This window comes from Fusarium musae, chromosome 9, assembly GCF_019915245.1.
Source record: "Fusarium musae strain F31 chromosome 9, whole genome shotgun sequence".
In the NCBI taxonomy this organism is placed as follows: domain Eukaryota; kingdom Fungi; phylum Ascomycota; class Sordariomycetes; order Hypocreales; family Nectriaceae; genus Fusarium; species Fusarium musae.
The window spans coordinates 433,714-460,423 of record NC_058395.1 but is presented as its reverse complement, the minus strand read 5'-3'; the positions used below and the strand labels follow the sequence as shown (position 1 = coordinate 460,423).

General features: G+C 49.6%; 10 protein-coding genes across 10 annotated transcripts; 3 read left to right on the top strand and 7 right to left on the bottom strand.

Annotated features, from left to right (window-relative positions):
* Nucleotides 1–107: 107 nt before the first annotated feature.
* J7337_011410 (uncharacterized protein) lies at nucleotides 108–1,001 on the top strand (the record flags this gene model as incomplete). Its single annotated transcript, XM_044828959.1, has 1 exon — nucleotides 108–1,001. The coding sequence occupies one exon, from the start codon at nucleotides 108–110 to the stop codon at nucleotides 999–1,001; it is 894 nt and encodes a 297-aa protein (XP_044675634.1).
* Nucleotides 1,002–1,273: 272 nt separating this feature from the next.
* J7337_011409 (uncharacterized protein) lies at nucleotides 1,274–3,075 on the bottom strand (the record flags this gene model as incomplete). The annotated part of the gene is made up of 4 exons (XM_044828958.1): nucleotides 1,274–1,313; nucleotides 1,365–1,514; nucleotides 1,561–2,840; nucleotides 2,905–3,075. 4 exons carry the CDS (start codon nucleotides 3,073–3,075, stop codon nucleotides 1,274–1,276), a joined length of 1,641 nt encoding a protein of 546 aa, XP_044675633.1.
* A 931-nt stretch (nucleotides 3,076–4,006) lies between these two features.
* J7337_011408 (uncharacterized protein) lies at nucleotides 4,007–5,111 on the top strand (the record flags this gene model as incomplete). Its single annotated transcript, XM_044828957.1, has 2 exons — nucleotides 4,007–4,394; nucleotides 4,441–5,111. 2 exons carry the CDS (start codon nucleotides 4,007–4,009, stop codon nucleotides 5,109–5,111), a joined length of 1,059 nt encoding a protein of 352 aa, XP_044675632.1.
* Nucleotides 5,112–5,630: 519 nt separating this feature from the next.
* On the top strand, nucleotides 5,631–7,691 carry J7337_011407 (uncharacterized protein; the record flags this gene model as incomplete). Its single annotated transcript, XM_044828956.1, has 1 exon — nucleotides 5,631–7,691. The coding sequence occupies one exon, from the start codon at nucleotides 5,631–5,633 to the stop codon at nucleotides 7,689–7,691; it is 2,061 nt and encodes a 686-aa protein (XP_044675631.1).
* Nucleotides 7,692–7,909: 218 nt separating this feature from the next.
* Nucleotides 7,910–10,569, bottom strand: J7337_011406 (uncharacterized protein; the record flags this gene model as incomplete). Its single annotated transcript, XM_044828955.1, has 2 exons — nucleotides 7,910–8,850; nucleotides 8,898–10,569. The coding sequence occupies 2 exons, from the start codon at nucleotides 10,567–10,569 to the stop codon at nucleotides 7,910–7,912; spliced, it is 2,613 nt and encodes an 870-aa protein (XP_044675630.1).
* Nucleotides 10,570–13,541: 2,972 nt separating this feature from the next.
* On the bottom strand, nucleotides 13,542–15,689 carry J7337_011405 (uncharacterized protein; the record flags this gene model as incomplete). Its single annotated transcript, XM_044828954.1, has 2 exons — nucleotides 13,542–13,815; nucleotides 13,864–15,689. 2 exons carry the CDS (start codon nucleotides 15,687–15,689, stop codon nucleotides 13,542–13,544), a joined length of 2,100 nt encoding a protein of 699 aa, XP_044675629.1.
* Nucleotides 15,690–19,376: 3,687 nt separating this feature from the next.
* Nucleotides 19,377–20,141, bottom strand: J7337_011404 (uncharacterized protein; the record flags this gene model as incomplete). The annotated part of the gene is made up of 1 exon (XM_044828953.1): nucleotides 19,377–20,141. One exon carries the CDS (start codon nucleotides 20,139–20,141, stop codon nucleotides 19,377–19,379), a length of 765 nt encoding a protein of 254 aa, XP_044675628.1.
* Nucleotides 20,142–20,783: 642 nt separating this feature from the next.
* On the bottom strand, nucleotides 20,784–21,515 carry J7337_011403 (uncharacterized protein; the record flags this gene model as incomplete). Its single annotated transcript, XM_044828952.1, has 1 exon — nucleotides 20,784–21,515. The coding sequence occupies one exon, from the start codon at nucleotides 21,513–21,515 to the stop codon at nucleotides 20,784–20,786; it is 732 nt and encodes a 243-aa protein (XP_044675627.1).
* A 726-nt stretch (nucleotides 21,516–22,241) lies between these two features.
* Nucleotides 22,242–23,528, bottom strand: J7337_011402 (uncharacterized protein; the record flags this gene model as incomplete). The annotated part of the gene is made up of 1 exon (XM_044828951.1): nucleotides 22,242–23,528. One exon carries the CDS (start codon nucleotides 23,526–23,528, stop codon nucleotides 22,242–22,244), a length of 1,287 nt encoding a protein of 428 aa, XP_044675626.1.
* A 1,327-nt stretch (nucleotides 23,529–24,855) lies between these two features.
* Nucleotides 24,856–26,290, bottom strand: J7337_011401 (uncharacterized protein; the record flags this gene model as incomplete). Its single annotated transcript, XM_044828950.1, has 3 exons — nucleotides 24,856–25,250; nucleotides 25,299–25,841; nucleotides 25,891–26,290. The coding sequence occupies 3 exons, from the start codon at nucleotides 26,288–26,290 to the stop codon at nucleotides 24,856–24,858; spliced, it is 1,338 nt and encodes a 445-aa protein (XP_044675625.1).
* Nucleotides 26,291–26,710: the final 420 nt, after the last annotated feature.

The window sequence follows — 26,710 nt, the reverse complement described above, 5'->3', positions numbered from 1 at the left end:
AAAGCTGACATCAAGTAAAGATAAAAAGAAACAGCATATCTTTGGAATTTCAATTAACTCTCAGACATTAATAGCCTTCAAATAATTGCCCTAATACTCATTTCAAGATGCACCTCTCTTCTCATACCTGGATGCGTCCCGAGCCTCTTGAGCAGACCCTCCAGAGGCTCGTCCGTCTCGGTTACACCAGTATTGAGCTCGCCGGCGAACCCGATCAATTCCCCATTGTTTCAACCCGCCATCTTCTTCAAAAATACGACATAAAATGCTGGGGAACCGTCACAGTCATGCACGGCAAACGAACCCTCCTCGCCTCTGACCCTCAACAACGACGAGATACCATCGAATACATCAAGCAAGTTGTCAATATGTCCGCTGAGCTCGGCGGCCAAATCACTACAGTTGTTCCTGGAACAGTTGGCACTATTTTACCTTCGTCTACACCAGAGAATGAGTGGCAGTGGGCTGTAGAAGGTCTTCGTGAAGTTGCTGCTTTTGCGCAGCAGAAGGGTATCAAGATTGGTCTTGAACCGTTGAACAGATTCGAGACGTACTTTCTAAATCGCTCAAACCAAGCTCTCGCCCTCGCGGATGAAGTTGGATACGGCGTCGGTATCGCCTTTGATCCATTCCACCTTGCACTCGAGGAAAGGGATCTTATCGCAGCTATCCACGCCTGCAAATCCCGCATCGTTGATTTTCATGTGGGCGATAATAACCGGCTTGCGCCAGGAGATGGATCTTTCGACTGGCCAAAAATCATGAAAGCGCTCGCTCAAGCTGGGTATGATGGTGGGTTGGCCGTTGAGTTTATGCCAGCTATTGATCGAACGCCTGTTGGGGGCTATGGCAAGGCTCAGTTGGAGACGGGAGAGGTGGATGTTACGCCTGACCAGCTGCAGTTCATTATCGATCATGGATCGGGATTGTTATCTGAGACTTATTACACTGAACTTTTGAGGCGATCTGCTGAGACCTTGGCACCATATGTTGAGAAATAGATTCTTACGAGACGGAAGGATTAACTCAGGTATTCTAAGAGATTTTTTGTTTCCTAATGTGGGTTTCTAAGAAATGATAGCTTTGCGATTAAACTTGGGTATCGTCGTATGCTAGTTGCCCTTTTATCTAACCGCCCCAGATGCCGTCTAGTATTTTCGCCAGTAGATGTATAGAAACGCTCCGTCATGTTGCCAACCCATGTTGATATCTTAACTCCATTTCCTTGCTTCCTACTCTTCAGATTTGCAAATTTTCTTACTGCATCGTACTCTCAACCGAACAAAAAGTGCAAACCCTTCTCGAACCAGTTTCTGTGAGTTGATTAGCATTTCGTCATTATTTCAGGAGGCAGTTGTACGTACGCTGGTGGTTTAGCCACATAATTTCTCTCATACTCTTCAATCGGAGCCAAGTTATGTCGGAGATTAATCTCGTTTGGCTTGATAATCCTTGTTTTATGGGCAATCTTCCATCCGACATAAAACACTGGGAACAATCCAACCGAAGTGTATCTGTGGCGGTCAGTTGTGTAATTGTCAGTTCAGCAAAGATACTTACGAGAACAAGAAGCTAGGAATATCCCACATTCCTGGCAGAAAAACAGTATAGCCTCCAACGAATACCATGATAAAAGTCGCAACTAGTCCGACGTACGCAGCATATGGCATGAACCACGCGCGATAAGGAAGTGTAGAGCGGTCGAATCCCTGCACCTTTGTTGCACGATAGAAACAAAGGTACGTAAGACAGATGACGGAGAAGTTGATCAGCTGAGAGGCTGTGACCAAGGACACAAACCAACTCAGAACAACAGCTGAGCTATTCGACAGTTGGAGGAAAGAGAGCAGAGCGATGAGCAGCACCACAAGGACGCAGTAAATGGGAACACCAGTCCTAGTACAGATTTTCAAAAACCTCGGTGCTTTCCCTTCAAGCGCAAGGCCATACAAAGATCTCGTCGCACAAAACACGTAGGAGTTGCCGGCGGAAAACGCCGACACCAGAATCATGGCGTTGACGATATGCGGCAGAACCCGGATCCCAAGACGGTCCATGGCGATAACGTATGGCGAAGCAGCAGCTCCTGACTTGCCATCCCTGAACGCATCAATCATGTTTGGGTCGTCGTAAGGCACTAGAATGCCGACACAGAGGGATCCAAGCACGAAGAAGAAGGTCAGCCGGTAAAAGACCGTCTTGAAAGCCCGGGGCAGAATCTTGCGAGGGTTTCCGGCTTCTCCAGCTGCCATGGCGACGTAATCGGGACCAGCGATCGAAAAGGCAGCTTGGATGAGACAAGCCAGAAAGCCTACGAATTTACCCAAGGCGCCGTCGTAGTAAAGTTCCGCAAAAGCGCCAGGGCTCTTCCAGTAGGTAAATCCGAACGCGTCCTTCTGCGGATTCCCACCAACCATGACGATGAACGTAAAGAAGATGAGGCCAACGATCAAAATGACTTTTCCAATAGCAGCCCAAAACTCAGTCTCGCCAAAATACTGAATCGCCATGAGATTGATGAGTGCATACAGCACGATAATCACAGCGATAGTAGCGCCCACAGGAATCGCATCGGTCCAGAATTGAAGAATGAAATGACAAGCTGTGACTTCGAAGGGTACAAGCGCAGCTTCGAAGATGAAGAAATTCCAGCCGGAAGCAAAACCGAGAGCTTCGTCGACGTAGATACCGGCAAATCGGACGAACGGAGACGAGATTGGCGTGTAAGAGACCATTTCGGCGATGCACATTGTGATAGTGAGGACGATTAGACACCAGAAGGAAAAGGCGATGAAGAGACTTCCTGGACCGCCTTGCATTAGGCCTTTGCCGATTTGGACCTGAGAATATTAGCCATGGATCCATTGTTTGATAAAGGTGCAGTCGTAGAGCTGAAGAACATACAAAAAGAACAGTGCCGATTGTCCCTCCAATCCCAATAAGTTGGATGTGCCGGCCCTTGAGCCTTCTGTGCGTTTCGTCGCCATAGACAGTCCGAACTCCAAGCTGATCCTCGGTGGTGAGCTGAGGCGCTTCGGATTTAGACTCCTTTTCGGGATCGGGAATAGCAGCCATCTCAGCTGATGTCGCGTGCTCACAGCCAAAATGAGAAATGATACTTTTGAGAGAACCTGGTTAAAAAGGATAAACTAGAAAAATACCGCAGCCGAGGTTTTTTATCTGGTTCGTCCCTTGTGTAACTACTTTTTTTTTGTGCCTTCACCCCATACGGAGTAGGCCGAGGTCTGCGGGGATGATTGGAGCATTATCCTTGCGGGATCAACCCTTAAAGAGAGATAGCTCGGGGGGGCGAACTGGAGATGCGGGTCGATTCTTGACTTTTACTCGCTGGACATGTGAAGAGGATAAGCAATTGAATTGAAGAGGATGCGATTGGAAACTTGGCGGTCTTGGAGGGAGATATGGGGTGATAAGGTCGGATTACTTGATGGAGTTTAGTGAGGCTGTAGGTCATGCTACTGAGATATTCGAGCTGTCATTGGGCAAAGGTTGGTTGCAACACTCATGAAACGCATCAAAGGTAGTTGATTTTCGCAACAGTACCTCACTGATACATCTTACAGAACATTATTTATGAGCATTCGGTACCTATGAGGAAGCCTTTGGCGTCAGTTGCTATCACCGAGAGCTTGCCATTATGTTAAAACAGCTGCAAGAATCTGAGGCTAACGGAACGAACCATTCTCCTTAACTAGAGCCTGAGGAAAGACTATCTTTCGGCCCGCGGGCACCGCTCTTAATGGTTATTCCATTCAGATCACCATCAGATCTACCTTAAAGTTGCGGGGTAGACTCTTTATAGTGCTTGGTCCAGTTCATCGATACCACCTAAATTCAGGATAAGAATGCCGTCGTATCCACCGACGCCCGCGGAAGCCGAAAACCCCCAGGTTCAGAACTCCTTATGAGGCTTCACCGATCCACATCAAACAGAGAAGGAAATAATACACATTTCTTCAGAATTCTCAGCGCATAGCTAAATACCATGGCATCAGATACCCACATGGTCACCGGCGGCAGTGGCTTTATCGCCATCCATCTCGTCAATCAGCTCCTGCAAGCCGGATATAACGTGCACACTACTGTACGCGACTTGACCAACACGCGAAAAGTCCAGCCACTACGAGACTTGCAAGAGAAACACCCCGGGAAGCTTGACCTCTTTGAAGCAGATCTTCTCAAGCCGGGTTCATTTGAACCTGCTATAAAAGACTGCTCGGTGGTTCATCATGTTGCGTCTCCGTTTTTGATGGCCGAGAAGATCAAAGATGGACAGAAGGACATGGTGGATCCCGCGTTGCAAGGAACGCGTAATGTTTTGAACAGCGTGAACAGCACCGAAACTGTCAAACGGGTGGTTTTGACATCTACTAGTAAGAACTCAATCTCTACAGACATACAGTCATTAACATACCCCAGTCGGTGCTATTTTTGGAGACTACATTGATGTGAAGAGCATGAAGGACAACATCTTGGCTGAGAGCTACTTCAACGAATCAAGCTCCGTTACTCACAATCCATATCACTATTCCAAAGTCGTCGCCGAGAAAGAAGCCTGGAAAATCCAAAAGGCCCAATCACGCTGGGACATGGTAGTCATCTGCCCAGGCCTAGTTCTCGGCCCCTCCCTCACAGCAGGATCAGATTCCGGAAGTCTCTTCTTGCTTGACGAGCTATTCAGCGGACAGCTTTGGTTCGGCGTTCCCGATCTGAGTTTCTGCACCGTTGATGTGAGGGAGGTAGCTACGGCGCATATCAGGGCAGCAGAGACGGAGTCTGCGCAGGGGCGATACATCATCTGTGATAAAGAGATGGTGAGATTTGTGGATATCTCGAAGCATATACGGCCTCAAGCGAAGCGCCGCTGGGTTCTTCCGCGTCACACGCTGCCGAATTTATTGATTCGGATCGTTGGGCCTTTGTTTGGACTGACGCAGAAGTGGATGCGGGCGAATCTCGGGGTGAGGTTTGAGGTTGGCAATGAGCGTGGGATCAAGGAACTTGGGATCGTGTACCGGCCTCTGAACGAGACGTTGGATGATCACTACAAATCATGGCAGGCTCAAAAGATACCCACGTCAGTAAGGTGATGGGGTAAGTATTTTGTTTAGCCATAGTTCTGTGCATACCTAATTAGTGTATTTGGTTCATACCTTTGTGTTTTCTTTTTATTCACCTTAGATATCTTGCTGACTACCTTATTTTGTATTCCCACTCGTGATACCGCCTGGCTGTATTTAGAGAAACCGTTAGTTCTCAGGGTCATGTTCAGCATGTCCTCGGAATGCCATCGTATAATAGAGCAATCCGCATCTCCAAGGAAAAGCCAAGAAGAAAAAGCAAACAAAAAATAAGACTAATTCCCACATTTATGCTGTGATAGTACTGATAAAGTTAAGTTGCAAGCAGAGGGTATGAATAAAGTCTTCTGGTCCAAGGCGCTCTAGGGTGTCTGAGTGTGAAGCTTTTCGTCATAACTAAAGCTCCGTGATGGCCCCACTTTGAACCGGATCAGCTTTTCGCTCCTGACGTAACGGCTCAGTCCATGCAACCAATACTTTTCCATCAACACTTCAATTGTGCTGTATCTACGACCCCATACTTTTCAAATGGACGGCCTAGACGAGTTTGAAAAGTCGCTGGCCGCTGAGAAGGCCGAGAGGGAGCGCGCAGAACGCGACCACGACGAAAAGCGACATCGCAAACACAGACATCACCGACACGACTCGGAACGCGAAAGAGACAGAGACGGAGACAGAGACGGACATAGACATCGCCACCGTCGGAGACACGACGACGAAGACGATGGTCACCGAAGTAAGCGCTCACGCCATTCGCGCGACGACGAAGATGGCCACCGATCGCGACGGCACGGCGACGACCGGCATCGTAAGACAACAGACCCCAAAGATGATCTCCCCATTCCCGACGAAGAGAAGCCGGCCAGCCAAGACCCAGTCGTCCGATCGAAATCCCTCCAGCGAGACTCTTGGATGACAGCTCCCTCCTCCATCGAGGTCGACTATATCCACCGACCCGACAAGAACAAGTCACCACCTCCGAAACCCGAGCCAAAGCGTGTCGTGTCCAAGCGCGAGATCAACACTCACATCAACGACATCAACGAAGGCAAGTCCATCGATGACCTTGACATTCCATCCGAACCAACTGTAAATTACACCTTTGGCGACGCTGGCTCTTCATGGCGAATGACCAAGCTCAGAGCTGTATACACGGCAGCTGAAGAAAGCGGTCGTCCCATTGAAGATGTCGCGATGGAACGGTTTGGCGACCTGCGATATTTCGACGACGCGCGGGAAGAGAAGGAAGAGATGGAGCGACGCAAAATCTACGGGAAAGACTACAAGGGCCACGACAAGCCAACAGGGGACCTCTACCACGAGAGGATCAAGAACCAGCGCAAAGACTCACCACCTCCCGAGCCTGAACAAGGAACAATTATTCCAGACACGCGTCCTCAATCAACTCCCGTGATGGACCAAAGCGCACTTAACCGTCTCCGTGCCCAAATGATGAAAGCGAAACTCCGCCGTGCCCCGAATGCCGCACAGCTCGAAGAAGAATACAACAAAGCAGCAGCAATGTTTGCCACAGCCCAATCCAACCCCGAAGCCGTCGTTCTCAGCGTAATGGACAATCGGCAGCTCGCCGGTACACGCAACGAAGCCAAAGCCATCACCAACAAACGCGGTCGCGAGCGCGGAAACGTCGAGGAGAACACAGAAATGACAATCGACGACATGGTCCGCGAGGAACGTCGTACAAAGAACCAAGCTGGCGGTGAGGGTCTCCGTCTAGCAGAACGCATCGCAAAGGACGGCAAGTTCGATAACGATCTGGACTACATGGACGAAAACGCCGAGAAGCTCGCCAAGCGCCTGCACAAATCCGACATCAACCTCAAAAACATGGCCGTATCCGAGTTTCAGAAAATGTCCCGCGCTCTCGACAATTGTCCCCTGTGCCACCACGAAGACAAGAACCAACCGCCCCTCGCACCCGTCATCGCCCTCGGAACACGCGCCTTTCTCACCCTCGCGACCGAACCAGAGATCTCCCCCGGCGGCGCCGTCATCGTCCCCCTCGCACACCGCGCGAATCTCCTAGAGTGCGACGACGACGAGTGGGAGGAGATACGAAACTTTATGAAGAGCTTGACACGAATGTATCACGAACAGGGTCGCGAGGTCGTATTCTACGAAAACGCAGCGCAGCCCCATCGCCGCATGCACGCAGCCATGGTCGCCGTCCCGATCCCCTACGAAGAAGGCGCCACGGCACCCGCGTACTTCAAAGAGGCGTTCCTGTCATCCGACGAGGAGTGGAGTCAGCATCGCAAGATCATCGACACAGGCGCAAAAGCGCGCGACGGCATGGGCCGTTCCGCATTTAGACGCTCTATCGCGAAGGAGATGCCGTATTTTCACGTGTGGTTTACGCTAGATGGCGGATTGGGCCATATTATTGAAGATGCGGGTCGTTGGCCGAAGGGCGATCTTTTCGCGCGTGAAGTCTTGGGGGGCATTGTTGATGCGGAGCCGCATGTTATGAAGAAGCAGGGGCGCTGGATGAGGGGCGATCCTAGAGTGGAGGGCTTCAAGAAGGGATGGCGGAAGTTTGATTGGACGAGGATGCTCGCGGAGGGATAATTTTATTTAAAGTAGAAGCGTCAAAGGTATCATTGAGAGAAGCTAGCTATCATTAAGCGTTGATATGTAAAAGACATTACATGGGACATGGCAGTCCTCGAGATTAATGTTATATAAAGAAACAAACGAGATATCATACTTCAACCTTGGTCCCTCAACCAAACCAAGCATGAAGCCCGTCTCTGGGGTATCAAGACAAGTATGTCGAAATATTACTCTTATCGCACGAGTGTCCCTCGTCGTCCCCTCTCACGATCTTTCCTCCCATCTGCACCAGTGACCTTCATCCAATCCTCCCATTCTTTACTCATCTCCATGAGCACAGAGCCCATGACACTCGCGCTAGCCATGAGACCGTGCCCTTCACCCTCGAGAACACGAACTTCGCAGCGCCGCATCGTTTTACCGAGCCATTTCACGTTATCGACGGGGACGCGGGTATCTCTGCTGCCGTGGTGGATGACGACGGGTCTTGTGATGTCGACGTAGCGGAAGCCGATTGTGTGACGGCGCTCGAGGCAGACGAGGAGGTCGACGGCGGGGTTTGCGCCTGTTGTGGCGAGTTCCCAGATGGCGTGGGTTAATCGGAGATCGTAGGTCATTTGGCGTTCCTTATCTGCCATGGCGTCCGCCGCGGCTGCGATGATATCTGAATCGCCTCTTGTGCCTTGTGGAATGCTCATTCTGTCCATGTTCTCGGAAGCATTGGGAGGTTCCAATTCTGTGTCACCGTGACCGGGTGATTTGTTATACACGTTCTCTTTATCCAAGCTCGGGGTGACGTTACGCGAACTAGCTGTGCTGTCTCGACCGCCATTATTCCTTCGCTTGCCTCGTCGTGGTGTTTTGGGTAATGAACTGGTGATTGAGCTACTCGTGGCGGTCATAAAGCTACTATTTGCAGCCTTGAGGATAGGTGTCGGGAGTGCTCTGAGGATTCGTTGCGAGGTAGGGATAGCGTTGGTTGGAGGGAGGGTTTGTGAGGTACCGAAGACGTTCATTTGGGAGGGAGGGATCCAGGGCGCGAGGAGGTGTATTCGACCGCGGATGTGTTGAGGCATTCGAAGAGCTGTAGCAAGTGCGTAAATGGCGCCGGCGGAGTGAGCGAGAATAGAGAACTTGGTGATCTTGAGGGTCTGGCAAATAGCATAAACATCATCTACAACAATTAGCGCGCCCTTCTCAATTGAAGAAACATCAATTTACCTGGCCAACTCAGCGGCGTAGCAGTGCCATCAGAATAAGGCTCGCTATCGCCAACACCCGGTCGATCTGGGGTAATAAGCCGCAGCTTTAATGTCAGTGCCAGCTCATCATAAAAGGCGGTGATGTATCTCGTCAATCCCATTCCAACGCAGCAAAAAACCGCAGAACCTTCCGAGTCACCGACTTCTGAGAAGGATATGACACGACCCGTTTGAGGATGTCGAATCTTCTGCGATAAACGTGGAGAGCACAAATAAGACTCGACGGCATCGTCGACTGAGTCGGCGGATTGAGGACGCTCGTAACCAGCAGGTGCATGGTTCTGCACTGGTTGGGGACTGGGTGAATCGCGGGCTCGTTCGTCGATTTTGTGATTCAGTGGTGCAGACAAACGCTTCAGGCGGGAACTGCTGCGCTTGACTTTGACGGCCTCATTTGGTGCCGGGCTCTGTCGACCAGATCTTCTCCGATCATTGCGGTCATTGCTCTGATCCCGCTTTCGACCTTGAGCCACGGCAGGAAATGGAGCGCCCTCATCTTCTTCGTCGCTGAAGCCGTCATTAACATCGAGGAAACTTCTGCCCGCTACGCTGGTGCTCTTTGACGGAGATGCGTCCTTGAGGCCATAAACTGGCGATCGGGTGGATGATCTTGATTGAACATGGCCAGAATGACTCTGTTTCCTTCGGCTTGACTCCCGATCCCGAGTTCTGTGTTCCTCGCCTTCTGGAATCACATCATTCGTCGTACCATCCTCCCGTCTTGACCTCCTCGCGCTCGATCTCTTCTGCGGGCCCGTCTTTGCAAGACTCGAATTCCGCGCCGGGATAGCGCAAGGTGAATTCATCGGGCGTTCGATTGGCAGCTCGTAATGTGACTCTTCACGGATCGCAGTCTCAGCAAAGAATGGATCACTGCGCCCACCGCTGTGAACACTCTCGCCAGGAAGAGCACCAGAAGATGAAGCCGAGACTCCGCCCGAAACCCGCTTCCTCTCGGCTTCCTTCTCCCGCAGACGCTCCTTGGAACTCATGTACATGAGGCCCTTTTGACTCCTCGTTGATGTTTTCCTACCCCAGCTGTCGTGTGATTGTTTGTGGTTCAGTTCGGGGGTCGAGGCACCGCGACGTTCGATCGAAAGGTTCCCTATACTCTGGGCATCATCGTTCTTGGACGCAGCTGAAGATCCTTTCGACGACGGCCGGGATGTGCTATTTCGAATAAATGATCGCAGCCCACCGGAACCTTCGCGGCTTGGACTTCTTGGACTTCTAGGGCTTTTTGTCGCTGTCAGAGGTGAATAACCGCTGGGGGGTTTCGAGGTGCGTATGACAGGAGGTAACGCCGCGAGTTCGTCGAGTGACACGGGGTCTTGTCTCAGGTCGTCGAGGCTAGGCTGATGAAACGCTCCGTAGTCCACACCAAAGCTACCGTTCCCAGGACTCGCGGGTAGTGACAGGCTCGTGGGCGACGCCTCGAAGTGATTCGTCGCAGGCCTCGAGATGACGCTCAGGCTGGTGATGAGGTTGGAGATGACTTCCGGGCTGGCGGGGGGAAGACCGGAATTGCGCTTTGACGAGGAGGGGCCTTGGAGAGAGCGTCGTCGAGAGTGAGCATGGTGATTGTGGGCGCGCGTTGGGATAGGGGGGATATCAGCCGAGTCAAAATCCATGGCTAGGGCGACGGACTCTAGGACGAGTCACGAAAAAAAGAAGTGGATGTCAAGGGAGAGGCAAGTCGGGTTCGCGATGCTGTGGCTCACGGGTCGACGATAGTGCCTCGCGCAGACAAAGGGTGGCGCGGCTTTCTCACCCTTGGAATAAGGGATGAGTAGAAAAACCCGTCACGACGAGGGAGGATTGCTCTCTCTGGGGATATTAGCTCGTTCGGTGGAAGTGGTGATGGTGGATCGCGGTGGCTGTACTAGGAATATTAGATCGAGCCAAGTGGGTTTATCTTCCTATTTGTCGCGTGGGAAGGGAGAAAGGAAGGAAAAGAAGCCAGCCAGATGCAAGAAAATAACAAAGGGAGAGAGAGAGATCAACAACCGTCAAGGATAGGGCGGTTGGGTTGGGTAATAATTTGGTGGTCGCGCAAATAGAAGTTGGTTGACGAGGAGAAGCGAAAAGACGGACAAAATGGGCGAGGGGACAAGGCTAAGCTAAGGGGGGAAGACAGGAAGCTAAGACAGGGAGCGTGGAGCCAATCAATCAGCCTTAGAGCCCGAGACTCATATTGCAGCTGAATTTGCTTATGTTTTTAGACTCTGCTATGGTCGAGAATAAATGAACTGGGAAAGAGAGACGAGTCGAGATTCTGGGGGAGGAATGGTTTCAACATGCCATGCCTCAAGGGGCTGAACGTTACCTTACCTTACCTCACTCTACGTGCCTCCGACACTATCGCCAACTCGGGAGGTTGCGTCCCAACGGGGAGTGCGCATGACCAAGACAAGTCTCTAAACCAAGAAAAAACAAGACAAAAGAAACACTTTCAGATCTCATCCTGTGTGTCTGTTTTGTTTATCGCTGTGCCTCTCTCTCTCTTGCACTCGACCTCTCTTCAGTGACAATGCACCCCTGAGTCCACTCTCTGGACCCCTGGAAGTTAAGTTTTCCCCTGGAGCTTATTCCATTCCCGTTAGCCTAGACCCTGCACCAATCCAACAATGAATCTACATTCCATCTCATCACCATTCCAACGAATCTGTCTAGACTGCCAGTTTCACACTTAAACTTTAACCTGTTAGTAAAAAACTAAAAAGTAATCTACAAGTCGTGCTGAATACAGTAGGTAGTTGGTAGAGAGAGGCCCTGTGATCTGCGACGGGTCAATTAACTGGAAACTCCACAGCTCCACAGCGGATGTTCGTTTTAGACTGGAGCTGTCTGGGTTAGAGTAGACCAATTTCATCCAATGTTGTTAGGCGGCGCTGAGTGACATATCACGGAGTATAATGGACTGTATAATTACCGGGAAGAGATATGGAGAGATTATTGTTGATATTGGTTTGTTTTTATTGCCAAGCATGGAACCATGGCCATTATTTTCTGGCCCTGGTGCTTATTTATCTCCCTTGCATTTGTTGGTACGGTACCTGCATCGGATCCATCAAGCTTCGTCTCAATTGCCGTGGTTCAACTTGAAAGGTTCTACTGGTCTAAAAATGAGATTCAATATTCATAGATGCTGCCAGTTGGAAATGACATCGAGATCGGTACCTTTTAGGCTGTTGTCTTCATTGTCTGCATCAAAACTCCATCAATCAGATTTGTGGCTGACTACACATTAGCCACACGACGTCATTCCCCAGCCCCAGATCATCGTCCCAAATCTCCCCAGTTTCCAGGATAAAAAGGACCGCGACGTCATGCCAATGAAACAATCCTCACCCGTTCACTAAAATAAAAATAAACCCTCCAAAAATTAAGCAACAAGTCTCGTGGCATTTCCAATCTAAAACTCTACAGTATATCTGCGCCACAACCTAATACCCATCACTCCCTCCCTCACTAACAAACGATGGACGTTCTTCTCTCCCTCCCAATAATATCCTACCTCATCTCCCCCGCCTCAGCATCATGGTCCACATCCTTCAACATCTTCTTCTTCTACGTCCAGTGGACAACCTTCGTCCTAACACACACGCCCTTCCGCGTGCGCCTCATCGGCTCCCTCGCCACGCGCATAATCCTATTTCTCTTCCCGTCGCTTGTATCGTTGCTATTTGACACAGGCGTGCCAAGTATCGCAGAGTCGATCAAATTTGGCGGCCGTGCTTCGCTTGCCCCGCGGGATGCGCGCTTGCTTACGCGACAGCTGGGCCTCGTGCTGGTGAACCTCTTGTGCGTGACGTTGCTGGAGGGCGCGTCGCATCTGGCGTTTGTGTATCTCGTCGGTGAGAATGACTTTAATCCGACGGCGTTGCTGCCTTTGCCGTGGCAGTTGGCCAAGCATATTGTGCTTATGATGACGGGGCGTGAGGTGTTGACTTATTACATTCATCGCAATCTTCTTCACTCCAGTGGCGCAATTGGCAAGCTTCACAGACGCTTCAGTCACGCGCGATCAGCAGCGCCGTACAGTCTTCTCGTATTTGCAGATCACCCCATCGCTTTTCTTCTCCATCACTTCTTCCCAATGTACCTGCCCGCCATCGCCCTGCGCCCTCACATGGTAACGTACTTCCTCTTCCTTGCGCTCTGCACGGTCGAAGAGACAATCACCACGTCAGGGTACAGTGTCGTGCCTGGCATTATCATGGGTGGAATGACGCGTCGCAGAGCAATTCATTACGCGAGTGGAGGCGATTGCAATTTCGGCGCCTGGGGAGTTTTGGACTGGGCGAGTGATACGGGAAAAGGGAGGGATGTTCTCGACGATGTGAGGGCTGAGGCGGAGAAACATAACGTCAAGGAGAGGTCGGCGGATAAGTTGGATAGCGGTGTGAGTGCTCTCCAGGGAGGGATTGACAAATTGACGAATGGAGATGATGGCGGTAAGAGGAGGAGTTCGCGATTGAGAGCAAAACGCGGCAATTGAATGAGGTCCATTTTCGATTGACATCAAAGTCGTTTCCCAGCAAATAACGTGCTGCCATCTAATAAGTGTACAAACTCCCATCCATCCCATTGCTTGTTCCATCTATTTATATCCCATCTTCTTCGCGAACCAGCTCAGCGTCTCAATGCCGCTCTGCACTCTCATGCCAATTCTAGTGTCCAGCACAAAGGTCTCCCATACCTTGGCGACATCCATTTGCTTCACACACTCGTCGTATTTTTCTCTTCTATACGCTGCAATCCCATCCGGTGTGCCTTCGGGAGGATTGCAACACTCTGACCATGCGATGGCGCCTTTTTCGTACACTGCTGCCGCGAGGACGTAGTCATCCTTTGTCGGACCCTTAAATGCGAAACTGACCTGGTTAGACGTGATACGATTGACATGTGACTCTTGAACTTACCGGTCAAACTTAAAGACATGCGTCTCCAATAACTCTCTCGCCTCGGCAAACTTCTTCTGATTGCGGAACAACGAGGCGTTGATGAGCGCCCAGGCTCCCATCTCATCAACCTCAGCCTTGATCTTATCCGCAACCTCCGTCTTAGCAGTGCATCTGTCCCAACTCATGTCCCCAACTGCCTTGTCCAGTTCAGCGGGTCCCATGCGCTTGATGGTGTTCCACATGTAACTCATCTCCAACGCGGGACTGGGCCCAATCGCATCAGCGAGATCGACGCCAAAGCTCTTAGCGCGGTCCTCCCACTTCTGTATCTTGCGCTGGACAAACACCTCGAACGGCAGCTGGCGCGCCATGAAGCGCTTCTTACCCGCTACGCCTGGCGCCTTGCGCAGGTATTCTTCCGCTTTAGCTTTTTGGCGGCGCGCCTCATCCTTGTCTCCCGCGGCTACGGCGTCGCGGTAGAGTTCGACGGATGCGATGCCTGCCATGTAGTAGTACAGTGCGTGACTCCAGTCGTTAAGCTCGAGGCATCGCAGGAAGGAGTCGCGCATAAGGGGCCAGTCCTGGATGGCCATCGAATTGAGGGAGAGCTCAAAGTTATTGAGGGCGGTGACCTGCTTCATCTTGGACTCGCCGCCGGTGGTGAGGACTTCAACGGCTTTGGGGACGTCACGCTCATTGCTGTGCAGACGCGCCTCTTCAATGAGCCAGAGTCGCGAGTCGGGGTATCGAGAGCGCATCGATGCAAGAAGTTTCTCGCATTTTTCTCGTGGAGGCCCGACAATCTCAGCACCCTCGTCGAAGTCTTTTGCATCGGGGAGGATGTCGACTGCGCCCAGGAGAGCATTGTAGTAAGACAGCAGGACAAGACCGGCGATGGCGCCGTTGACATTGGCGTAAGCGGTGGAGCGCCAGAGCATGCGAACGCCACGCTCACGATCACCACGGAAGCCAACAACGGAAAGGAGACGAGTGAAAGCGGGAGGAACCAGGGTCAACATGAGAAGAATCATACCAAAACACATGTTAGCCCCGGAGTGAACAAAGATGTCCAGAGGGTTTTCAAGAAGAACAGAGTCGGACTCGGTAGGCTTCGATCGAGCCTCACGCAGCGGTGCACCTTCATCGATCTTCTCATCCTCGGTGGTCGACGAGCTTGAAGAGTCTCCAGTCGCAGGAGTCTGTGTGCCAGAAGCCGAGTCAATATCAAGCTTCTCCATGCTCTTATTCAATTCCGTAACAGGCTTAGCGGAGAGCGATGCCTCTGAAGTTGACTGAGGCATATCCTTGAGCGTCTTCGCCTCAGCCTCAATAATCGCATCAAGCGTCATGAAAGCCTTGCGAAGCTTAAGAAAACTCTTCATAGCATCAATGAGACTCTCATGCAAAACACCAACCACAGCGCCCATGAGCTGCGTCTCCGCACGAACGAGCTCGAATTCTGTACCGGGAGGATACAACTTACTCCCCGCACGAGCCTTGCCATGCTTCTGAGCCTTTTTGTAATCCGCCCAAGCTTTTGCTTCACATTCATCGAGCTTGGTGGTGGTCTCGGTCATGACGGCTTTTTCAAAGCCCAGCACGGAGCGCATGAAGATGGTGACTGCCAAACCAAGCTGGTGAAAGGACGAGTCTCCCGTCTGAAGCTTCTCCCAAGCTCCGTCGATATCGTCGTTCATGATGAGGCCGCACGATGCCATTGCGTCGTCAATGTCCTCCATTTCTCGGGCCATGGTGTCTTTGGTGGTGATTGAGCCAGCATCGCTGTTGGCCTCAGTAGCTGGCGTCGCGGTTCCAGACCGGAACCAACCCGCTAAACGACTCATTTCGTTGAATCTTTGGAGTCTGATTGACTAGGTGAGGTTGAGATGGAAGGGTATTCTGGTGATATACGCGCGAATTGATGCTGAGCCTCGAATGCTGACGTCTTAGGCTGAATGAGGGATCTTAAGCCCCTCTTTGTGGCGTTTACCCTGATGCTGACAGACGAGACGGGACCATCCGCTTCAGATTTTGTGATGATAACATGCAGATTGAAGATAGTCTGTAATAATGAAGCTTGAGGATAGGGAGTGAGAGGCTTTTGAGGTTGAGCGAGAGAAAAAAAACCACTCGTAATGCTGAGATCAAAAATTCAGTTCCACCTCATCATAGGTAGCTTGTGCTTATGCAGGTAAGCTAAGCCTGCTAAGCTACCTGCCCCCCCACCAAATCCGCGGAGTTTAGGCGGGCTTACGCATGAGCTCGGGGCCAATCGGAGCTTGGGACTGACATCATTGTTGTTGATGCGACTCCGGCTTTGGATAATGATCTTGTGCATCTATCCAGCTCGATCAAAGAATTATACTGTACTTCATATCACCATTCTATTTGTTTTGTTTTGGCTCTGCTCTGTCACGGGCATGCTTGTAAGCGTCTGATTCAGTCACCGCCTCGTATCTTATCTCCGTCCAGAGTCAATCGCCACGTAACGTGCCTCGTTGACGGATATCGGAGAACAAGAGGGTCCGTCAACTTTATGGTCCCGGCTTTTTCGGATACTCGGAACGGACGTGTCTCCCGTGCTTATCCCATAGATTACCGATGTAATTACCAACGATCCAAAGTTCTAGGGGTCAAACACTCTATGCAGGAACTCCGATGCCTCCGCTGAGATCGGGCTGCGTCATTCAGCTCGCGGTTGGTTGAGTTCCCCCGTATTGAGAGCTAACGAGTCACTTGCCCCCATGTTTGTCGGTTTAGCCCTCCTCGATGGTAAATCGTTGAATGAAAAGAGCAGTTCGATATTCATACTTGGCCGATTCGAGTCTTATGTAACAGCCCCAGTTCTTAATACTGCTGCGATCGGCGGTCCCTAAGTTGCTGAAGACATAAAGCGACCTATGAATTTCTAAATGATCGCGATTTCTCGGACACTACACCTTTTCCGCTCAACTGGTTCCCAGAAATACAGAAGAAGGGAGCAGGGCTGTCAGACAGAGACGTTCAGAGGAATTGGGCCGTGGTTTTCTTCGCCATGTTCCTATTGAGATACTTAATTGCTTGCCATGCTGTTTGCTATAGCATGCCTGCCTTTTGCGATGGCTGTGTTGAAAATTTGAAAAACATGGGCACAAAACCTTTCGGTAACTGCGGCTAGACTACTTGAGTTCTCTGCTCAACATTCATATCATACAGCTCTGTAGTGTTCAGAACTATGCCATGAATCAGATTTCGAATTTCTCAAGAACGTACAGCAACAAAAAGATTGCAAGCAAACCCGAGTCAACATTCCATCGAGGAATTGTCTGGTGTTTAGGTTATCCAACTAAGACACAGGGCTAGTCTCGATAGAGTATAGCATTAAAGCTTTGGGTTAGAGATGCAAAGCCCCGTCACTTACAAGAAATGCAGATTGAGGATGTAGACAAAGAGATAGTAGTGCCTTGGTAGAGGACGCTATCAGTCAAAGATGCGCAGCGATAATGAGAGTCCGAGAGAGGCTGAGTTGTTCCGGAAATAACTCTCGACGGGCGATGCAGATGGATCTAGCCAGATACGGCTAGCTGAAGTCGATCGTTTCAACAGCTCGAGACTCTGAACACCCAGAATCATCTAACTTAAATCATCTCCGGGTAGATAAAGACTTCTTCGAATAAGACCATGAAGCATTCTATCACGTTAAAGATATAGATAAGAGCCCAAGTTGCAATGCCACCTATCATATTCAACAATAGACCGCAGCGTCCTTGCTCAAATACCAGAGTTCCCAAGTCTCGGGACCGAGAAGGATCGCAACAGGGATGACGAGAACCAATCACACGAGCGCTAAGTCAGATCCCCCAACTTCTCATGCATTAGTGATAACAAGTGAGACAAGAGTGCGAGACGTCACGAAAGGGAAGTGAGAGAGTCGACACTTGCCTGAGCGTTGCTAGTGCTTTCAAATGTCAGAATATCTCCGTCTACAGAAGGTCAAGAAATTACAGCAGGACAAACATTGGAGTCTTCATCGAGACTTCTAGAGCCTGGTAATGTGAGCTGAGTGAGATGAAACATCTGTGATAGGGTTGTCGATCCTAGCGTCTTGAAACCGGGGGGCTGAGGCACCGAAGGAAGCGGGCCTCTGATTTGCTCTGGGCCATTTAGTGATCATCTCACTGCCGTCTTAGCAGGGATGGTTCATGTTTATGACTTTTGTTTACCGATGAAGATCTCGACTTCGGAGACTGCGTGAAGGATACTTTGAGAGTTTGTTACTGTAGCTACCGAAAGAAACGTATCCTCAAGATTCCCTCACGTCGCAAATTCATATAACATTCATTCAATGAGTCTCGTTACACAGCCTGTGCCTGTTGACAACGGGGGCCAATATCTGTCTGACACACCAAGCCACTTGCTAGCGGAGACTAGATGAATGGCGAGGCTCATTCCCGCTTCTTAATTAAGGACATGTGCAGGATGTTGATCCCTGTAATGCATTCATTGCGCCCACCAGTGAAAGGATCAACGAGTAAGCTATAAGATGTAAGATTCCCTTGTGTCGCGTGTCTCTTTCCTTCGCTCCCTCCTCTCTGCCGCACCAAATAGTTCCGTCAACATAACGTGAAAGATGGCGACTCGTCGATTACTTGCCATACTGGCATTCCTATCTTTTCATCAGATAGTAGCCGCAGCATTCACGAATCCACCGCCAAGCGACTCGAGTATAAACAATCCTCACTATAAGCTGGGGGAGGAGATCAAGATCACTTGGGAGACGGATGCGGAGTTTACTGATCTGACAATGTGGCAAACCGACACGGGGAAGAGATACAACCTGCAATGTAATTTTGTCAAAAGTCAGTGATGAACTGTGGCCTGACCGTGTTCCAGCAAACAGCAAATCGAAGGAATATATATGGATCGCATCTTATCAAGGCATCGACCCCGCCGACGGAAACTCTTTCAGTCTCTGGCTTTTCAAGACTGGTGACACAGGAGCTCTTTTTGCAAGCCATACGTTCAATATCACGGATCCTTCGTCTGCAACAACTTCAGCGCCGACGGGTACGCGAACGAACAAACCGAACACCAAGACAAAGACAAGCGAAGCAAGTGAGACGACTGCGGCCACTGCTTCGTCTACAAACGAGCCTTCGTCGGGGCTATCCACGGGAGCAACTGCCGGAGTAGCGGTAGGTGCTGTCGCTGGATCATTGATTATTGCTGGCGCTGGGTTCATGCTCTGGAGAAGACGGCGGGGCAATAAGGCTGTACCGTCGACGATTACGGTGGAAGAGGCACCGAAATATGGATATGCTCCTGTCGAAGCACCGAATGATAACGCTGCGAGGCATGGACCTTGGGAAATGGGAGGGTCGCCGACGTATTTCACGCATGAGTTACCAGCTGACAACACGGTACAGTATCGAACATGAACGGGGAAAAGGAGTACGGAGTCTGGACATATACCATCCATTTACAGTTACATATATAAGACTTATGAGTTTGCAACCACCTCGCATTTTCCTTGACTATTCTGTGCTCACGTTTTAACTGCCTGAATCTCCCTTGATTGAGAAGCCAATCGTCTTCTTCCCGGTCATATCGTAGTCCGGATCTTCTGGAGCACTCCATCCGAACAAATCAATCAACTTCTCCCTTATATTCTCATAGTTTGCCCCAATCCTCAAGACACGTTCATTATTCAAGTCCAAGATAGTCCCAGCCCTCCCATACAAATGCCACTTCTGCCGACCGTAGTTGACAACCAAATCAGCTGCTTCAATAATCTCAGACTCAATGTCTTCAACTCGAAACTTCTGTCCTTGATCCGTGAGGTTGGCACTGCTGCCTACCATAACCAAACCATTCTCATCGTTTAGCCGCGCAAGTTCCCGTGAGAAAGGACCTTCGCCGATTGCGAAACCTAAAGTACCGTTCTTGACAACCCGCTCAACATTCGGGATGAGCTCATGCGCTGACTCTTTCATCTTTCCAACGAAAGCAACCGTCAATCCTAATTCTTCTGTGAACGTTCGGACGATGGTGTATTTCTCATCTGGAAGATCGTATAGTCGCTTGAGAAGGTCGTATGTTCCAATGACGCCCATGGAATGTCCTGCTTTTCGCTTCTTGGCGATGAAGATACGTTCGATCGCCTCGGCGCTTGCGGCCATCATACCGTATCCGACATCCGTTGGGGCGATTATGACGCCGCCCTCTTTCAAAACTTCGAAGGCCCTGAGAGCGTCCCGCTTTGCGTCTGGAAGCTCGCCAGGCCGCGGTGTAATTCGAGATGAGAGGTTGCTAGTCATTTTGTCGATATAGCGGACAGTATAAAGAAAAATTAAAACCAGTGGCCGTGAGCTTGCTTATATGGTGATGGACTTTAAGTGGCGGGGAAGGATGTAGGTGTTTCTTTGAACTTCTTTACTCCAGTTTTGAGTATGAATGGAGATCAAATATTCGAGAAGTAAGCACTATTTCCGTAGCTTATATACTGAAGCAATTAGATCAATCATGTGATAGCTGCGCATACACTTTGGGTAGGCAATTCGACAAGTCTCACGCCGGAACGGACGGCATGCAGATCAATCTGTCGAAAGCACGCTATCGTCACAATAGTACGCTGTGAAGTCACCCAAAATGTCTGATCGTTCCAAAAGTTCCAAGTGAAGTTAATCCTTCGGTTCCTTTAGATACATAAAGTACCTGTTTCTACTGCAGCATGTTTTGAGCGTTTGAGGGCATTCAGGTGGTGCAAAATTGACATTTAAATCTCATACTAGACCGTAATATTAAGGTAAAGAGACCATGAACTCCTCGATTTAATTATAATCTGAATGAGAAAGTACTCTAGGTTTGATTTTAAGTTCTAAGGAGTCAACACCCAAATTTCAAAGACTTACCGTAGACAATAAGTGAGTGAAAATCACAAACTTCTCATTTCTCTCCCATCAGACGTCAAACTCCTCCTTCGTGTTCTGCATCCGTTCAGCTCGTTTCTGCTCCGCATGGGCCTTGCGATAGGACGCAATCAATTCCCTGAGAGTAATAGAACCTTTAGGAATACGCGACTCACTATAGATGTCATCGTCCTTAGGTGGTGACCCTTTCGCCTCTTCGCTATTCACACCACCCTGCACCTCTTCCTTTGGATGAGCGTCTTTCCCGAGGGTAACTACAGTCTCATCCATCTCATCAGCAGTGATGTAATCATCTGAATCATATTCTTCAGAAGCTTCACCCATAGCCTCAGCAGCCTTCCGAGCCTCACTCTTCTTCATAATCGCAATCCAACGAGGCAAGTTCCTCTTCATATATCCTAGCACCAGGCCCTGCTTCTTCTCCCAGTTATACGGCCAAGACTCCTCCCATGGAACTTCAGGACGACACTTCGAGAGACGAATCAGGTCATCCACATCGACACCAATCTCGACAAGTCTCTTCACCGCGGCGTCGTGCTGTGCAGGATCATGGGTCTCAAGATGGTTGATGAAACGGATGATCTGACGGGCACCGAAGCTGGTGTTAATGATCCTCTTGCGACATGGTTCATAGTCTGTGTGGTCCAGGGGGTAGAGAGATGATTTGGAGAAGGTATGATCTTCATCTAGCGCAATGGGGCTAGGAAGACGGAGAAGAGAAACGTGGCTGCTTCCACTGGAGTTTCGGCTATGAAGAGACATTGTGTTAGATGGTGTTAAGAGTGTTGTGGATATGAATTGAAAGAGGTCTGGAGTTGTTGCTTCAGGTCTGAATGTCAGGGGAGCTTGTTGAATTGTAACAGTTGTATGGGTTTGAACCGTCCTTTATATCAATAAATCCGCAGGAACATGTTCTTTGTCAGAACAACCTGCAACTGGCACAGTTGAACATGTGCAAGAGGAGACGCAATGATTAGTTGACAATGTGAGCACTGTTCATTCACAAAACCAAGGACGGAACAAAGACAAAGTGGGAAAAGACATCGAACATGGACTGAAGTCTCCTGACGGAAATAATGTCTTTGGGCAACGTCAAGCATCGAAGAGGCATGCCAAAGAGCAACAGTAGAACAAGAGACCAGAAAACAAACATTTACAGTGACGCAAGAGCTCACAGGCCAGTGTCAGGATCAAAATTACTGGCCTTTGTCCTTTATGCACAAATCGTCCTGAATCCCTTTACTTTGATATCAAAGACTGTATTTCCACATATCTCATAAGTGTTGCTCAATAATCAAACATATCATCTTGATAGATTAGCCCGTATTACCCATCCTGTGATCCATTTCCATCGACTAGCGGCTGGATCAAGATAGCAGGGGATAGATTGGGTTTCAGCATGTAAAAGATGAACGTTCTATGCCATATCTAGAGTAAATAAGTTTACCACCAATATTTAGTTTCTTGTCGACTATTAGTGACCTTTCGTTACACAAGATCACTCTCCTTTACCAAGATATCCCGATTTACCTCACCAATATCCCTCAGTCCAGCCAAATGCATGTTCATGGTCAAATCACCACACAGCGCTCTCAGAACATGCCTCACACCATCCTCACCACCCAGCGCCAAACCATAAGCATAAGGCCTTCCAACAAGAACACACTTCGCTCCCAGAGCAATAGCCTTCATGATATCAGCACCGCATCTGATACCACTATCAAAGAAAATATCAAGCTTATCCCCAACAGCATCAACGATTCGTGGCAGCATACCCAGACTGCTCGCTCCACCATCTTGTTGACGTCCACCATGGTTGCTCACTACAATTCCCTGAACACCGACTTCAACGCACTTCTTGGCATCGTGAAAACTCTGTATTCCCTTGAGAACAATGGGCCCGTCCCAGTGCTTCTTGAGAAATTCAACGTCCTCCCAGGAATGGGAATGGCCTGGGAATACGATCTTGGCCCACTCTCTTGCCGCGTCACCGAGACTAGCCCCTGCGGATCCGCCCTGAGCCGCCTGATAGACTCCACTCGCTGCATCGGTGATATCATAGCCGTGTTTCTCCTTGAACTTCTTTTGGAAAACAGGATCTGTCAGACCAATCTCGACCCCGATGTGGTCTGGGTGGATGAAGGGGTTGTAGCCGTTGTCTAAATCGCTGGGACGCCAGCCAAGGACGTATGTGTCAAGAGTGACGAAGAGAGCCGTGTAGCCGGATGCTTTGGCGCGGTTGAGCATTGAGATAGTGATGTCGTCGTGTTCGCGGCTTGGCCAATAGAGCTGAAACCATCGAGGTGCATCCTTTCCATTCGCTGCTGCAACATCTTCAATACTGGTGCTTGAAGCTGTGCTTAGCGTGTACGGGACTCCAAGAGATGCAGCGGCTCGGGCAGTAGCGGCTTCACCCTCAGGGTTGAAGATCTTCTGAACTCCAATTTGTGCAATAGCCAGTGGGAAGGGAAGCTTCTGGCCAAGAACTGTAGTAGAAGTATCAGAGAACTGCTCATTGCCATTCTCATCTTTGTGACTTGGCACGAGGCGATTCGGAACGATGGACCAGCGGGAGAAAGCAGTCAAGTTGTTTTTGTACGTTGAGCCACTACCGCAATTTCCGTGGATATAGCCCCAAGAAGTTGCCGAGAGTGTCTCCTTCGCCAAAGGCTCCCATTGCGAGGTTTGGAAAGTAAACGCCGGACGAGCAAAGTGAAGACCAGCGTCAAAGATAGATTTCTCGTAACCGAGAACGTCAGCGCTTGGAGAAGCCATAATAATTGGGAGATGTTGCTCGTCGGAGTGTTTGTCAGTAGGCTGTTGAGTAAGACATCACTGAATGCACTTCCGACTCCGTTATTAAATACTTTTCTAACATGGTTCTGACCTCGGTTATCGTGATAATTGCATCACTGTAGATCCATAGTAATGTCACCGAAAATTCTAGTGTTCAGCCTTACAAGTGCAATGATGTAAGTTAAAGCGGTTCGATCGGATATCTCGGACCGGACAAGTGCCCGCTGTATCGGCTTTCCGCCGGTCGTGAACCTTGACGGAGGCTAAAATCCGCAAAAGAGCCGCTAGCACACTAGCTTTTTGAGCCTCATTCGATATTTGTTTGGATTCATTATTCGAGATTATGGTCATTTATTTCCAGGTTTTGGTTGAATGTTCTGTTGTAAACGGTCCGACTGACATGACGTATGGAACTTGGTGAAGATACGGGCCCTTCTGGGAGCCGATTACTCCCGATTGATGTGTATTGAACTGGATAATGAGATAGAGTGTATGATGCCTAACCATACTACGGCAGTAAGACAGACTGGGGACCTAAGATGTACTAGAGTCGAACCCAAACAAGTCATCAAACACCATATCCCGACTTGTGAGTGCCTCATCTCCAGTGCCATCATGGTTGAAGCCAGTCTGAGACATTGGTACAAAGGCTCCTGATGCCATCGGAGGGGCTTCAAATAGAAAGCTTTGCATGATCTGATCGATGTCGAAATCGGAAACCTCCAGGTTAGAGAAGTCAATTGCCGTGTCGGGCGTTGGCTGCTGCGTCACTGAGAAGTCCGGCCCTTGATATATGATATCAGGGCTTATTTCAGATAGTTCAGATGAATTAGCTTCTCCAAGGTGACCATCTTGACAGCTTGTCGGTTCTATCGTCACAAACTCTCCAACATTAACTCCCAAACGGTTCATAATCTCAAGAAGAATCTTCATCGTTCGCTTTGGAGCGTGACACCACGTCTGCTGTTCGGATAAAATCTCCAAGCAGTTTCTGAGACATAAATGCGCTTGCGATCCTGGGGTTTTCTGTGCCGCCATACGCACGTGGATGGTTGCACTGACGTACGTCGCGTATGATATAAAATAGGGCGCTGTCCTGAAACAGAAATGCTTTCTGTACAGTAGTAGAATTTGATGGGTCTCTATCGCTGCAGTGACACACTTGAAGAAGGCTTCGGGTGCGGATGTTTCAGAGACAGATGTAAGGTGGCCTTCTGAAAGAAAAGGACGATAGATCAAGATGGTAAGTGAGTTGCATAGTGCCCTGCTCGAGTCAGTATGTAGACAAGAAAACGAACCAACACACTCACAGCAGTGATAGGTTGTGCGGAAGGATATTAGAGGAAGTAGGGTCGTTCAGATCTACCCTCAAACACTCCGGTAGTCCATCCTTCCAAGATTTCAGATCGATGTTGAGTGACTGCGCCGTGTGCCATATTTGATCAGCATTCCTTGTTGCGCTCCTCTCCGCATAAAGAGCACATAGAGTCCGATCCATGATGATGCTCAGTTTGCACAGCTGCTCAAACGTGGAGACACTATAGGTCGGACAATCCAACTGAGACGGTTGCGCAGAATAGGTTCGAGTGTGAAAATCCTCCAGTTCTTCATATTCATCGCGAAAAGCGATTGGCACACGGTTATCATGCTCTCGTAACCTAGTTGGACGACCTTGGTATATCGACTGAACCTTGTCCGAAACTAAAAAGATCAGCTTGATTTGACTCTGCGGGAGGTTTTAATGCTTACTGAATGTTGCCCAGAAGACACGACGCTCAATCTCCGTATCTTCAGCAGAGGTTTTCTTTGAACATCTTCGAGCTGGGCCATCGATGTGCAACCCAAGATCGATTAGCATACTGATCGCGATACCCAAATAATGCCACGAGAGACTCCTTTCATTACACCAGGAAAACAGTGCATCAGAAACGACCAGCAGCGCCTGTATGGTAGTGATTTCACTCTTGAATAACACTTGAGAGCCAGAAGCGTGCAAGGCTTGTTCGAATTTCATGCGATATGGACGCCCAATAGAATTCAGCTTGCCGGTGCTTCGGAGAGCGGCTGCGTCAACGGTATGCATAGAGCCAGCGAAGAGCATGGCTATGAGGAGGAGGTCGGAGTAGTAAGGACCTTTGCAAGCCATGTCGCGCATAAAGGCTGGTCGATACACGATTGAGCCCATGTAGTGTTGGCGGTTCCAGAACTTGGAAAGAAGATCCATGCCGACTTTGGGGTCGACACCGCGGAAGTCAAACTTTCCTGCTCTGAGGTTGACCTTTTCTAATTGGCCTGGTTTGAATGAGCACTTGTGCTTCAGAGTTAAGTGGTATGGACTCACGTTGCCTAGTTGTCTCTGCCAAAAGTTGGTTCTTGACAAACTCGTCGGAGTTGGGTATATGAGGCCGGTCTCGAACGGTTTCTACGGGTGTAGCTCCGCTGGAAGGGCCATGAAAAGCGGCACTGTCGGGTTGCCCGGTCGATAAATGGTTAGAAGGAGAGACAACTTGCGCCTTTGTTGGATGAGTCTGATCGCTGAAGGTGTTCAGAGTAATTATAGATTCAATGGGATTTGTGGCTTCAGCCAAATGAATGCCTCCCTGATCAGCATCAGAATACGAGCCGCTCAACTCTGGACTTCTTGAACACAATTGATCGCGCAAACGAGCATTTTCCTCCTCCAATTTGTGTATGCGCGCATTGGAGGGTCTACTCATCCAATTTAGCACCAACCCCTGCATGACATCTTAACAATCTTACCTAGCTTGAGCAATTCTCTGAGAATATGTACACTCGATAGCCCGACCCTGGCAATTTTCACACTTTGGCTTCGCGTTATCGCAGCCTAACTAAAAGAAGTCAGCAAATATGGGGCACCGTAATGAATGCATTGCTCACCTTTCGCCTTCGGCAAAAGTCGCAAGCGGCAGATGCGCGCCGGGATCTACGTTGAGATGTTTTCATGATGGCGGGACGGATGGTGATGGGCCGTGGGCTTGAAGGAAGATGATGGTCCGCTCACAAGGGAGATGAATTGAGGTGAGATATGTATTTTGAGGATGACATAAGCGGACAGACACTTCCCGCCACTCCACCTCTAACTATGGTACGATATACTTTTACATTTAAACATGCCAGACTGCCGTGGTTCCGTTTGATTA